At 37.3% G+C, this 14,872-nt stretch overlaps 1 protein-coding gene across 1 annotated transcript; it reads left to right on the top strand.

Annotated features, from left to right (window-relative positions):
- Positions 1-992: 992 nt before the first annotated feature.
- KCTD2 (potassium channel tetramerization domain containing 2) lies at positions 993-14,474 on the top strand. Its single transcript, XM_070937584.1, has 6 exons — positions 993-1,406; positions 4,116-4,224; positions 5,686-5,777; positions 6,147-6,242; positions 8,540-8,665; positions 11,017-14,474. Exons 1-6 carry the CDS (start codon positions 1,110-1,112, stop codon positions 11,044-11,046), a joined length of 750 nt encoding a protein of 249 aa, XP_070793685.1. The 5' UTR covers positions 993-1,109; the 3' UTR covers positions 11,047-14,474.
- The last annotated feature ends 398 nt before the right edge of the window (positions 14,475-14,872 follow it).

Genomic DNA, 14,872 nt, shown 5'->3' with positions numbered 1-14,872 from the left:
AAGATGGCCACATATGACCCCCTGCGGGACAGCAACAGTCATAAATATGAACCCAGTTGCCAAGTATCTGAATTATAATCACATGACCATGGGGATGCTGGAAAGGTGGTGTGAAAACCGGTCAGAAGTCACATTTTTCAGTGCCGTTGTCACTTTGAACAGTCACTAACCGAACTGTTGTAAATCAAGGACTACTTGTGCCTTCTATTTCTGCCTTCGCAGAACTGTGTGCTTATATTACCCAACCCATCATCTCTAGACACGACCAAATCTCCATCTTCTACTCTTAATTTCTGCCGCAAAATCGGGTCTCTGCCCTGTTACACTTCATCGATGACGACTAGTAAGCGATTGCTCTTAAGAAAGTTTGATTAGAAGTAAGATCATAATATGAAAAGGTTGCAAATGCTATTGGGAGGAAGGGGAATAACCAAAACTTCTGTGGAGGGCTTCTGCAAAACCCAATCCATCTTTTTAGCCACCTCTATCCACCCCCAATCCCCAACGCCGCCCCTGCGATTGCACAGCAGGTATATAGTAAAGTTCTCTTTTTCCCTCTCGAAAGGACGGTGCAAATTGTATTAAAATGATTTTTTCTCTTCTCCATGAAGCAAACTGGCAGGGCAGTTTCTAAACGTCGCCTCCGAAAGAGAAGGGGCCTTTAGCTTCGAAAAGTGTTTGTTCCACTAAAAAATTAATTAGGATCGTCCACTGCAAATCAAGAAGCGCCGGTCTAAACGGTTGGGGTTTATGGCACGGCTGCCTATGTATTTCCTTCCGGTGTCTCTCGACCACCTTTCCGACTGTTATTTCCATCTCTACTGCTCCGATTTACTCCTTCCGATTCCCTTTAAGGGCGGGACGCCTGGAACGAAGCCGGGGTCAAACGCAGTCATTCGACTCGGAGAGCGCTGGATAACCCGGAAGAGATTCTTCATTCCGGAAGTCCGGCGTTCACTGTCAGCGCGGACTGAGGGGATGGCTATCGAGCCTCGACCGGAGCAGCTGCAGCCTTTCCGCCCGGACCGCTGACTAAAAACAAACAAACAAACAAACAAAAAAGGGACTACCGTCCGCCCACCCACCTAGGGGAGAAGCCGTAGCCGAGCATGGCGGAGTTGGTGGCTGGGGAGGGGCCGCCACGAGGCCGCACGCCCAGCCCGCTCCCGATCTCGGGGCCGCCGAGCCCTCGGCCAGCTGCGGCTCCCGCTTGTCCCGCGCGCAGCCCGGAGCCTCCGCCGCCCGAGAAAGCCGCGGCGGGGAGTGGCGGCGGCGGTTCCAAGTGGGTCCGGCTCAACGTGGGCGGCACTTACTTCGTGAGCACCCGCCAGACCCTCTGCCGAGAGCCCAAGTCGTTCCTCTGCCGCCTCTGCTGCCAAGAAGGGCCCGAACTAGGCTCGGACAAGGTCAGAGGGTGCGGCGGCGGCCGCCGGGCCCTAAAATCGCCCCCCTCCCTTTTGCCTGTAGGCCGCCACACCCAGGATGACGGGCGTGGCATCTCCCGGTGGTCCTCGATTTACGACCACAATCCCCCAGGTTACCTTGTTATACGTGAGAAATTTGTTAAGTCAATTTGACTCCATTTTACGACCTTTCTTGCCACGGTTGATCAATGAATCACCACAGTTGATAAGTTAGTAAAAACCTGGTTGTTAAGTGCATCTGCCTTCCCCATTGACTTCGCTTGTCAGAAGGTCGCAAAAATGAAAAACGCATGACCCCTGGGACGCTGCAGCGGTCATAAGTATGAACCAGTTGCCAAGCGTCTGAATTTTGATCACATGATCATGGGGATGCTGCAAAGGTGGTAACTGGAAAAAAATGGTCATAAGTCACTTTTTTCAGTGCCGTTTAATTTTGAATGGTCACTAAATGAGAGGTTGTAAGCCGAGGACTGCCTTTAGTTTTCACTACATAGCCGCCCCTCCTGCATGTCTGGTGTAATTGAGTAGTGGTATTTCTAGAAGCAGGCCAAGTTCCTTGCAGAATTCCAGTTTTAACCATAACCATAGATTTTAGCCTTTAAGTATCTCCTAATGAAAACGCAGGAGAGGAGGACAAGGGATGTACAGCCCAGTGGCACTTTTAGACTGTATCTAAAAATGGGGCATTGGTTCTTTGCGCATATAGACACACACACACACATAAACACACACATCCTTGATTTGCTGTGCTATTCTTTTCTGTATTGATGGTGTTTGCAGAAGATGCTGAGCCATTGTTAATAAGCAATACGGATTTATAGAACACAGTATGTTAATATGATTGCACTCACAGCATTTAAGCTATGATGTTGTTTGTAACGACTTGGTTTAATCATTATGGCTGTAAATCAGGATGTTTAGCATTCTATTTAAAGTTTAGGCTTAGTTTGAATACAGAAGACTATTAAAAACACTGTCTCTTGTATAGCTTTCCTCTCAACCAGTCTTATTTCTTAAATGTGAATATTAGTCTGTAATCAAACACTTCAACAATGAAGGTATTGTCAGTAAATAACTTGAATTTAGTCTATTTTTCTTGGTGTAATGAATGTAATTAGAAATGGTTTATTTAAAAAATGCATGCACATATTTATAAATGTTATGTATTTATAACATGCATAAATAATGTATTTTTTTTTAGATCTTTCAATCAAGAGTATTGAATGCAAATGCATTAAATTTGAATTCAGCCTTATTGCTTGTAGAGGAGAGCTTTATTTATTAAGAGCTCTCCAAAGTCCCATTGGTTCCACTTGCTAATTTTTCCTTGTTCCGCGGGAAGGGTTGAAGTGAGGAGGGATTCTGATTGCCAATTCAATGCCTCCCCCATTCTACTTTTCTTATCCCATCTTACCTCTTCTTAGCAAGTGCTTTTGTTGCCAATATAGCCATAATGTTTGCTGAAATTAATCTTAACCATACATATGGGATAAGTAGCATAAACTCATTTAAAGTTATGGATGTCAAAAAGATACTTTAACCCTAAGCACTAGAAAGGGGAACACAGCCTTATTTCCAACAGCTGTTCTATAAGAAGCCTTGCTCTTATTTTATTCAGAGCTGTCAAAAAGCATATTCAGTTCCTTGCCCACAGACCCGATAAATTATAAACTGTATTGAGATCTAATTTTTTATCTCATACAGCTTTTCAGTTTTACATCGATAAAATAAGTAATGGTTTTAAAAAATCAATATCTGTATACAAAGCAACTTCTTTCTCCAGTACTTAAAGCTGTGTGCCAAGATAAAGTATAATTTAGAGTGGTTGCTTTAGCATAAAATCACTTATAATGTCAGTGCAGTGGATTCTAAATGTCCTATAAAAAACCTTACATAATTGTGTTCCTTAGAATTTAATTTTAAATACAATGCTTTAGATAATAGTAAAAAGTTGTAATAGTTTATAGAGAACTATCAGATTTGCGGTCTTTATACTTCCAAGTGATAAGAGTTCTTGCATGTTTACTCAGTAAGTCCCCATGAGATCAACTGTTTTCACAAGAAATAAGCTGTACAAAATCTTACAGATTGCATGTTTACATTAATGGAGTTTTGAGGTCAGTCTCTCCAAGATCATTAGCTAAGTAGGTCCACTGAGTTCAGTAGGATACATTGCGAAGTATGTGTAGCTTTAATGAGTTTTCTTAAGTTTGAGCCAATAAATAAAAATAAATAAATGTTCTGGATTTATCTTTGTGAAGAATATTTTTAGGCTGCCAAAAATGCTGATGTAATTTATAGCTCAAGTGATAAAAATCTTTCCTAAGGATATAGTAATAATAATCAGTACAATTATGTTTATTTTTTCTTGTGCATTAATTTAATTTGGGGAAAAGCTTGTGACATAATTAAGAGCAGATTATTCCAAATAAATAAACACACAATTTTCTAGTTAATTAGATACAGCTAAAGTACATAGGCAATAGCCTATTTTTTTTAAATAATTATGTCACAATCATAACACAAGCAAATGTAGAAGATATCCACTGATGCAAGAATTTGGCTCCTTTCTCAGAGAACCATATTCTCAGATTCATGACAGTTGGTTCCATGTCCAAAGGTCTGAACGCCACTGGAATATATTTCTTTAGCAGCAGAGTATAACAGATATAACATTATATCTCCTTACAGGATGAAACGGGGGCATATCTCATTGATAGGGATCCCACATACTTTGGTCCAATCCTGAACTACCTCCGGCATGGAAAACTCATAATAAACAAGGAATTGGCAGAAGAAGGTAAGAAAAACACAACTTTGACAAATGTATAAATCTCTTTTGAAAGTAAGGGATGTTTGCTGAGAGTTGGGCAGCATACAAATTTAATTACGGTAGTAGTATTAATAGAGGTTGGTTTTGCCTGAGCCCAGAATTAAATGTATTTAATCTCATAGATTTCATGATCTGTGTGTCTTTAAAATATATTAGAAAGTCTATGTTACTCAGATTGCACTGTGGAAAATCAGTACAAAATCAGCTTGTTCAAATAGGCATGTATTTATGACCATGCAGGGAGTATCCTTAATAGTGCTTTCTTTAGAGCATTATTTTAGGGACTATTATATTAGCATTTGCTTTCCAATGGAACATAGCCTATAAAAACAAGTTTCTTTTCACAAAGAGAATCAAAAGAGAAAACTTCTTGAATCTCCAGGTTATCGCCATAAGGAATTTTATTCACAAGGTGTTTCTTGATCTTCATTCAGTTTTGTTTGAATTGTACCTAACAAAAATTTTTGATATCATTTTGTTGTTTTCCAGATTATTTGTTGAGTTAAATAAGTTCACAGCTCGTGAGTGTCATTTGGCTGCCATATGACATATTTGCAGTGTTTGCATTTTAGTGTTGGAGACTAGAGAGCCTTTAGAATTTGGCAGCAAGAATTATTTTGAGTAATTGGAAAATATTTCTGATATTAAGGATTTGTTTCAAGAGATACGTATTTTTAAAAAGGCAATTTTATCTCCCATTTAAAAAAATAACTCAATAATTTATCCTTTGGTATAGATTTTATGACATTTTGTAATGTTAAAGATCATGATATTTTAACATACAAACCAGAAACTGGTTTGACATTTAATGAAAATGCAATATATATCTGTACAGTTTTCTCCTTGTTTTTGTTTTGCTGTTATATTGCCTGTTGATTTTTTAAAAATCTACTTCTCTTCCTCTTTTTTCTTTTTTCTACTTCTTGCTGTAAAAGTTAAGATAAATAAAGCTAATTAAAAAAAAAAGAACTTTGCACTAAGATAATCAAATAACCAGTGCAGTTTTGCCTCTGGGATGCTTCTTGTTCCCATCTTTAAAATCTCTACAGGGCTGAAAAGCATATTTTTCAATATTTTGGTAGCTTAAGGATCTGTCTCTGAGAGGATTCGTGTTTCCATCCACATTCTTAGATTTTTAGAAACACAAGCTGAAAAAATTCAGCTGGACTCTTTACATTAGCATCACAATATCTCTGGGCGTTCCTTGGTGGCCTTTTGGACAATAAAAAAGCTGAGTTGTGGCACCCAACTCTTCAAATACAGAATGTCCTGAATTAAATTATAAATTGTATATATTCCCCAATTCCAGACATGCAGCAAGATCAGATCTGAAAGCTTTCTGATCAAGAGATTTTGTAGTTAACACAGATGTATAGCAACCTTTCCTTCTTACAAATGCTGAAGCCATGTTCTGCATCTTATTCCTAGGTGTCCTGGAAGAAGCTGAATTTTACAACATTGCATCTCTAGTGAGGCTGGTGAAAGAGCGAATACGAGACAATGAAAGCAGAACTTCGCAAGTAATTCACATTAGAAAGAAAATAAATGTATTGTGTCCCTTGTGTCCTAACATATGTTACCATTTGATGCGGTAGGCTTGTGTGTTCCCTGTGGCATAAGAGCCATGTCATAGGAATTCTCCTTCATGAGATATTATTGGTTTCTGAAGTCTTTCACAAAAACATCCCACTTTCCCTTTCTAGCTTTTAACAACTATGGTGGCTAGAAGCATGCTTTTAAAAAAAACACTTTTACAAATGTTTGTTTTTATGAGCCTCCTCCATCTTAATATAATAGTAGTAGTACTACCATCATTTCAATAATATACTATTATTTAGAGAACGTACAATCCTGATTTTTAACTTATTAGTTTCCCTCTTTTAATCCAGGGACCTGTCAAGCATGTTTACCGAGTTCTGCAGTGCCAAGAAGAAGAACTCACCCAGATGGTGTCTACTATGTCTGATGGATGGAAATTTGAACAGGTATTTGTTAACAGATTTAGAAGTTGGGCCAATTTACTGGATATATTATGTCCTTTTGCTTGTTTGTTTGTTTATTATATTTATATACTGCTCATCTCACTAACAAATGACGCTGGTGGAAATATGCCTGTTGTTTGCAGAAGCCTGATTTTTAGTCATCTTTGCATTCTTTTCTTAATTTTACTGTAACAGTTGATTAGTGCTATCAGTTTGTGCCAGTCTTGAATTCTCATAAGTATACATCGTACAAAAATTCTATATTGTAGTCTGATTATTAGGCATAAAAAAGGGTAAAGGTTTCCCCTGCCAGTTGTGTCCGACTTTAGGAGGTGATGCTTCTCTCCAATTCACAGCTGAAGAGCCAGCGTTTTCCGAAGCCCCTTATATGGTCATATGGCAAGCATGACTATATGCTGAAGGCGCATGGAACGCTGTTATCTTCCCATCAAAATGGTACCTATTTATCTGCCTGTATTTACTGCTAAATTGGCAGGAGCTGGGGCAAGTAACTGAAGCTCACTCCATCATGCAGTACTTAGGTTTAAAACTTGCCAAATTTCTAGTTGACAAGCCTAGCGTCTTAACCACTTACCTGCTGCACCCCCTGATTATTAGGTGTAATTACTTCTTAATGAAACAGACAACTTTTTTCCTGATTAGAACTAGTATAATAACTATCCTTAGAGGATTTCATAGCACAAGAAAATGGATCTTTCAAGACAGTAGTCTTCACTATTGCATTCTAGTACAATGGGTCTTGTCACTGAGCAACGTCCTATGAAAAAACACGTAATGATCTACTCTCGTCCCTCTGATACAGCATTCTTAACTCAACCACCATACATTCAGTGATGATCCCTATCTTCTGGGTCTTATTGAAAGCCAGATAATTTGCGTTGCAAAGTTGAATTGAGTGGCCTGTGGTAGAATTCAGAATACTGAAAAGGTTCATTTCGTTCATGTCTTCCAAGTTACACTTTTATCTACTTTATGGAAAGACAAAATAAAAGTGTATTGACTCCCGTTTAATACATGTAGTCAAATTATTCTTTATCAGTCTTGATAATGTGCAGATACTATTGAAAGTTCTGTCCCCTACAATCTAAAACATTCTCCTGATTTTGTTTCAATTTGCTATAGCAATAACAATAAGACTTATATACCGCTTCACAGTGCTTTACAGCCCTCTCTAACTGGTTTGCAGAGTAAGTATATTGCCCCCAACAAACTGGGTCCTCATTTTACCAACCTCGGAAGGCTGGAAGGCTGAATCAACCTTGGGCCATGCAGAATCGAACTCCTGGAGTGAGCAGTGAATTAGCCTGTAGTACTACATTCTAACCACTGCGTCACCATGGCTGTCTATAACTGCTGGGTTTCTGTTTTTGTGATTGTTGTTAGAGCTGCACAAAGATCTGACTTCAAGGAGAAAAATATGATTAAAATCATAAAGAAGAACATATGTAGCATCTGTCAGGAACTTCATAAAGCAGCCCTCCACAGCTGCCACACGATCTCAGGAAAAGATACATTTATTCCATTTATTCGCAGGTGTTAATGACTGGTATTACATGAATGGCTGGTGCTGCAGCTATGGCTAAATCTGCAAAGCCTGGTTCTATATATTTTTAATGTTAGGATACATGAGCAGCTATTCACCCTACCAGCATGGAATAGTCCTAAAATTTTGTGTTTTACCCAGCTATCTCTGGAGCTCCTAGCCACATAATTGTTTTCTTTATTTTAAATAATATTTATTTTGTAGAATGATACCATATTGCTTAAGTAATAGTAGAAGAATGAGAGAGTAATTAATATGGAAGTGATTGGTGCTGTTTCTGCAAATAAAATCAACATGTACAGGGTGTACCAAGTTGAGCCCTATAAACAGTTTATTATATGAATCACATTTGGTGATCATATTAGTTGCTATTGACTTCTAAACATGCCCTTTTAGATGCATGAGGTTTAAACATTCCTAAATACCTTCTCTGAAATAATATTAATTAATAAAACATACTGTGATTGACCTATAAGGCCTGATATCTGATATACCTGTATATAGTTGCCTAACAAAACCGAAGATTTGTTAGTATTTTGATCTGAAAGGGAAGTCACATGGTACATCATACTGTTTATAGAGTTCAAAGGCATAATATGAGCATGCTTTTTCACCTTCTAAATGTTAAAGGAAGTTAAAAAGTACTTGTCTTGCAAATCTGTAACTCTCTGTTATAAGACTGATTTTATGTTCATCTTATATTGCTATTTTTAACATATCATTTCCTTTTTAACAGTTAATTAGTATTGGATCTTCATACAACTATGGAAATGAAGATCAGGCAGAATTTCTCTGTGTTGTATCAAGAGAGCTCAATAATTCGACCAATGGCATTGTCATAGAGCCTAGTGAGAAAGCAAAGGTGAGAAGCCTTTTGTGATTGTAATCCTTTCCCTATTTATTAAATGGCATAAAAATAGATAACAAGTGGATATTTTTATAATAATTGTATTAAACCTATTTAAACAGAAAACAAAATCTACAAAAGATAAAAGAATAAAAATTAAAAATACAGGAAAAATATATAGATAGAAAATTAAAAAAATAAACATATTGCAGAGGGGAAAATATATAATGAAATAACTTTCCCCTTTGTTGCAACAAGTATAAACAAATTTAATAACTTATCTTTTCTTAAAATACTACAAAAAATCACTTCATCCCATATCGCATCTCATGTCTATAAACAGACCCTTACAACCATTTAATTCAGTTGTGGTCAGCAAAAGTCCATTAATCATAATTTTTAGTCTGGATAATGTCCTAGAGTTGGTTTGCTTTTCATTTCTTTCAGTATTTTAACAGATAATATTTTGCAAATCCAATATTAGAAAGTAATTGAAGACATTCTTTTGGCTTGCAGGTTGCACTTCCCTTTCAATTATTAAAACATCAGCCAATTTTATTTGTATATTCAGTATAACTTTTTTTTCCATATCATCTTGCAGGCTGTCATTTTGAAATCAACTCAAATCAATCCCAGTCCTGCTTGACAAAACTTGCTCCTGTTCTGCAATGTCTCTTAAAAGTCACCTATCTATAATGGTAGATACTTTTAAGATTATCTTATAGATCCATTACTCAAAAAAGCCTTGAATATGTCCAGTATTAAAAATATTTTGTCCCATCCTATATTAGTAAGCCAAAATTAAATGCTATTTTCCTTTAATTGTAATCTATAGTTCCCTCTTGTTCCCTCTAATGTCCAGTGTTCAAATTCCCATCCTATTGTACTTTCTTTCAGAATTTAAAACAAGACTGTCCCATGGGAAGGATTTCCACAATCAATTTCAAAATCTTATTTCAAATCCCCATATCCATTATAACTTTCCAAAATCCACTTCTAATCATTCTTTTGCTGCTTTTTTAAAAAGCTTTAAAAAGCTTTTTTTAAATGTCCTTAAACAGCTCTGTGACCCTAAATTTGTTGATTAGAACTCTGCCATTGCTGGGAGCTGCTGCTTGAAATTGACCAGACCTTAATCAGTTTTACTCTGAAAGCTTTGGTTGTCCTAAATGCCCACATTGGTCAGAAAAGGAAATTTCTGTTAAGGAGTAACTTGCTAAATGAGGACTATCTGTATATAAATATGCTTAAGCTGTTCAGGGTTCTAGTTCCCCCTCTTGGCATATAGTTCATTTTAATCTATAACATCAAATCTTGAAATACCAGCTTTTTTTTTTTTTTTTTTTTTTTTGAGTTCCTGATTAGGATGGAATTTGGAGGCAGTTTTATAGCGGCTTTGTTTATTTTTGGACGAGCAGTTTTGGAAGCTGGCACATAATTGAAAACTGCTGAGAGTTTTTTTCTGGTAGAATCCATGATTCTAAACTGATGACAAATGTCATTGTTAAACTGTTTAGTTAAACAAAATGATGTTTAATTCAAAGTATTCCTGATGATTTGAAAAGCAAAGCAACCTGTGCTTTACAGGGTATGCTCCCCATGAAGGCTTGCATTCAAAACTCAGGTATCCTTCTGCATGCCCAAATTTTGACAGTAAGCTAGTATTTTTGTATGATTAAAATACCAGTATCAGGCTGTAATAATATATATTTTAACTATATCCTGGTTGGAATACTGTGATACACTCTGTTGAATATTTGGGATTTCTGTTCACAATATGCTAGCTGTGACATACAAAAAACCCTCTTGATGACTTGGAATCAGTGTATTGGAAGCAGGGTGGATAAAAATCAATGATTTTTTTTAAAAAAATCAAATCAGATTTTTTTTTATTTAAATCGGATTTTTTTGATTTAAATCGGATTTATTTTAATAAAAAACTTTTGGGGTAAAAATCTATCGTAAGATAGTTTTCTATTTAAGATACATAAATAATTTAGTTTATTCAGCATGAAATGGAGCTTAGTTATGTAGCATGAGGCTGTATATTCTGCAACACTGGGACTATCGGTGAGTCAACAGTGGGTCAAAGGAGTAGCAGAGATGACAGTTGCTCTTTAAAAATTATGATTTAAATCGAGTTGATTTAAATCAAGCCTTTTTACTAGTGATTTAAATCATGATTTAAATTGTGATTTAAATCAACTCGATTTAAATCAAATCCACCCTGATTGGAAGTACGATAGGTTCTTATACAAACTTGCCTGTATGTCAGATCTTGAGAGAGGTAGCATGTTCTCCAGCTCTCTTTTTTATTGTTGTAAGAAACACTTCTCAAGTGAAATGCTTCTCTTTTTTTTCCCCAGATTCTTCAGGAGCGAGGATCACGGATGTAATCCAAGCATCTAACTTTAAAACTCCCAGATGTTAAAAGGGCAACTTAGCAGGGCTGAGCATTTCTCCTGCAGTCCAACCTTGCTTTTGTACAGTAATAAAACTAACACAAAGCAAAGCTGAGCCTGTCCTGCCAGTGGAGAATTAAATCCTGGTAAAAACCAAAGGCTCATCCCACCCCAGTCACAGAAAGCTAAGAGAAAAGAAGAGAATCTTCCAGCTGGAGAGCGCCTTTGCTCTGCTTTTTTTTTTCCTTGCTGTCTTGGCATTGACTCATGTTTGGGGGATATATATATATATATATATATTTATATTTATATCATCACAGGCCTGGATAAAGAGCAGACTTTTGGTTTCACACTGCTATTTCTAATGCTTTAGTTAGAAAAAATTGTCCTAGTTAAGAGTCATTCAGGTCCAGGGAAAATAGATTTGAAAATGAATAATTAAATATTTTTTCCTCCATTTTCACTCACAAATCTTTTTAAAAAAATATGTTACTGGTTCAGAGCTGTTAAATAAGAAAGTTGAGTGAGGGATGTGGTATTAGCTGAAGGTTTTTTCTTCTGATAACACTACAAATCTAACTGTAGGCATTCCTTGCAGTGCAGTTTGGTCAGCATTCTTCATGCTTTTGAGGTCCAATTACCTGTGATATTTAGATTCTGTCGTATTGTTTCTTATTCTCTGTGAAAAGAGGAAAGAAGGAAGCTTATGCCCCATTTCTCTTACCAAAGCTAGAATGTGGGTTATTTCAAATAGTTCATTGATATGGAAGATTTGTTCCTGCCAAGTTCAGCTTTGCCTTGTCTTCAATAGCATGAAACTATTCCCTTGTTCTCTTGATGTCCTGCATTAAAGCAGGTTTTCATTTGTACTCTAATTATTTTAGTTCTCAACTCTTACCTAATACATCCAGGGATAGAGAGTCTTATTTACACATTATGATTCTGTGCTTGAAATTTCTCATCCCTCTTTGTGTCCTCTCACCCAAAATGACTAAAGGCCATTGCACAGGTTGGGGAGGGGGGGTGGGGCAGGGAGGTGTAAAATTATGATAGTTGCCAAACTATTGTGATGTTTCTTGTCCAAAGTGATTTGTGAACTTCTGTATTTTTTTTTTCTGTTGGAATGCCTTGAATGGAAGTAACAATGTTGTGCCTCTCTGAATTCTAATCTTAGACAAATGGGACTTACTGATTTTGTCAATTAATTTGTGCCATCCCTAATCAGTGAAATGTCCCTTCTAGTTGTTGGTAAATGGAATTCCTGAAGTATTTGCTCTACATTCTGGCTTTGTTTCTCGTTAGTCAACTTTGGCTTCTGGGCCTTTGAATTAAGCTCTGAGCATAATGAACCAAAGTATCAAAGAAACTGCAGTGCTTTGGTTTTCCCTAGGCAATAATTGAAGCTCCCATGTTAGTCAGTGATCGGAGTAGGATCCCTTATATTCCGATTGGTTTGCTTGGAATTTCTCAGCAAAGAGTTGCACTCAGTGTCTTTTTCATGTTTTATGGTGTGTGGTAATGAGGCTTCCCCTTTTATTTCTTCCTAGTTACAAAAGGAGTGGGAACAAATAGGATAGTGAATGGTTACTGAAAGCATGGAAGATATAATGCAGATGAAGCAAAAATGTTTTAAAATGAAATTTAACAGGGTACCAAATTATCCTGCTCCATTAATCTCCAGTATTTGTGTACATATATCACTGAGCTTCCCCACCATTTTGCCAACATACCTCCACTGATGTTTTGATGGGTTAGAGCTTGAATAATGTGCATTGTTCAGTCCCTGTAGCAACAGACTGTACCAAAGGTCTTGAGGTCAGCTTCTGGCTGCTAAACTCAACCAGCTTCAAACTCTGTGGAATTCAAGCAACTTTCTTGTCCTTCTTCATCCTTCCTGTTTGTAATGTGTTGGTATTGGCATGGTCAGACAGTGTACGTCATGGCTGGATTTAACTAACACTGTGATGTATACATAAATCTATGAGTATCTTGTTCTTTCAGCCCTTGTCAGTGTATGTCCACAGCTGAGAAATAACCAGATGTGTTTGTGTGTGTGTGTTGGGAGGAAGTATAAGAACCACAGATGTATCCTCATAATCTCTCCTTCCAAAGAAGGGAGATTGTGGTGGCATGAACTAGTTGAAAGAAAAAACCAGAGGATGCTGCAAAGAATAGCTGCCATTTCCAACTCATGAGCCTAACCCAACTCATTCCCCACCTTGCTGGGCACGTAGCAGTGTTAGGTTTGCTTGGAAGCAGATCTTAACTGTGTAGCTTTAGTAAACTAAAACAAATACCTCATTGATTTATGTTATGATCACCAGAAACACCATGCATGGGGAAGCCACATTAGAAGAGTGCCTGATGTCAAGTTAATGAACTGGTAAAAGTAATTTCATTTTGTTGTACATGTAGGCGTCATTGAAAACAGCTCCATTTAAATCTGGAATAAAATCAGATTTGAGATGAGGCTGCTCTGTTACAGCAAGATTTGAGCTAAATGCAGAAAAAAACTGTTTCTGCTAAATAAATAGGGCCACTTGCTGCTGACAAGTTGTGAGAGGTTTTCAGCAAATCTAGTTTTTTGTTGGAACATGACTACCTTCTCTTTTCCTTCCCTTATTAAATATTTCTAGTTATGGTTTGGGGGACCCTTCCTGAAATGATGAGCAGTTTAGTTGGAGATAGAAACAGTATTAGGGATTGGGAAAGCTCTCTGCTTTCTTAATATAAGGGCTTGAATTCCAGCTACAGCAAGACACTATTCTAGCTCACCCACTTGGGATGTTCTTTTCTCAAGATGAGAAGCCACCTTCAGACCCTGTTAAATTCAAGAATCGGCTTTCATGTTCTCCACCAGTTGTAACTTTGCCTTCTTAGCAACAGGGCTCTTCCTTGCATTTGCCTCTATGTGGTTGAGACTAAACTAAAGTTGAAGCATGAATACAGATGCTGTTTCCCCATGAAAGGCAGTAAATGGCAAAGGAAGCCAGTGGTGGGATGGGTTTTCATCTGAGGGATGTGCATCTCTTGAGGTTTTTTTTAAACCATTAGCTAGCCCCTGGGGACCAGTACCTGGTTGAGAAACCCAGCGGCCCAATTGTTCCGTTACAGCAAGGTTGGAGCTAACCTTCTCTTAAAAGTGTCTTTGTTTCTGCACATTTTTAATCAATTTTTCTCAGGGGTGACTGAATGGTCCGAGGGGGAGTGGGTTATCCACAAAGGGGTGAGGGTGGCTCCTCGGACCTTCACAGCTGGGCCGTGGGCTCCTCACCCTCAGGGTTTGCTTGCAAGCCTAGAGGTTTTGTACAGTTTGTCACATGTCGGTGCCCTTTGCTACTTGTTTCTCTTGGTTTATTAAATGTGTTTGAATAATAATGGAGATGCTGTGATTTCTTTTTCCAATAAAGATTCTGACATGACTTGTTCTTGGGTTTTTTTTTTTCTTTGTGATTTTATTTTGTATCTTGCTGCTTTGCTGATATTAAAGATTGAGGGTCTTTTACACAGAAGTTCTCTAGATGCGCTCATTTCTGCTTTTGTTTTTAATTAAACATTCTTGCCATCAAAATAAGGGCGAAGATTTACAGCTTCCCTTCACTGAAAAGGAGAATGAAGCCATTATTTAATAGTAATCATAACTGTAGTTTTCCCAATAGTGTTATTTGTAAGGGGTCTTAAATTTAAAAACTTAAAAATATGTGTCTGCATTTTGGGGTTTGTGTAGTTTTTGGAAAATAATTTTTATAAAGAGATTCTTCAGATAACATTTGTATAATGAATTTAATGTATTAGGTAACATAATAAAATCACTATTAGG

The sequence above is a fragment of the Pituophis catenifer genome, unplaced genomic scaffold (genome assembly GCF_029215685.1).
Source record: "Pituophis catenifer annectens isolate HBS135680 unplaced genomic scaffold, rPitCat1.0.hap2 SCAF_2, whole genome shotgun sequence".
Taxonomy (NCBI): domain Eukaryota; kingdom Metazoa; phylum Chordata; class Lepidosauria; order Squamata; family Colubridae; genus Pituophis; species Pituophis catenifer.
The sequence above is the reverse complement of the archived record's forward strand: the minus strand, read 5'-3'. Positions and strand labels throughout refer to the sequence as shown.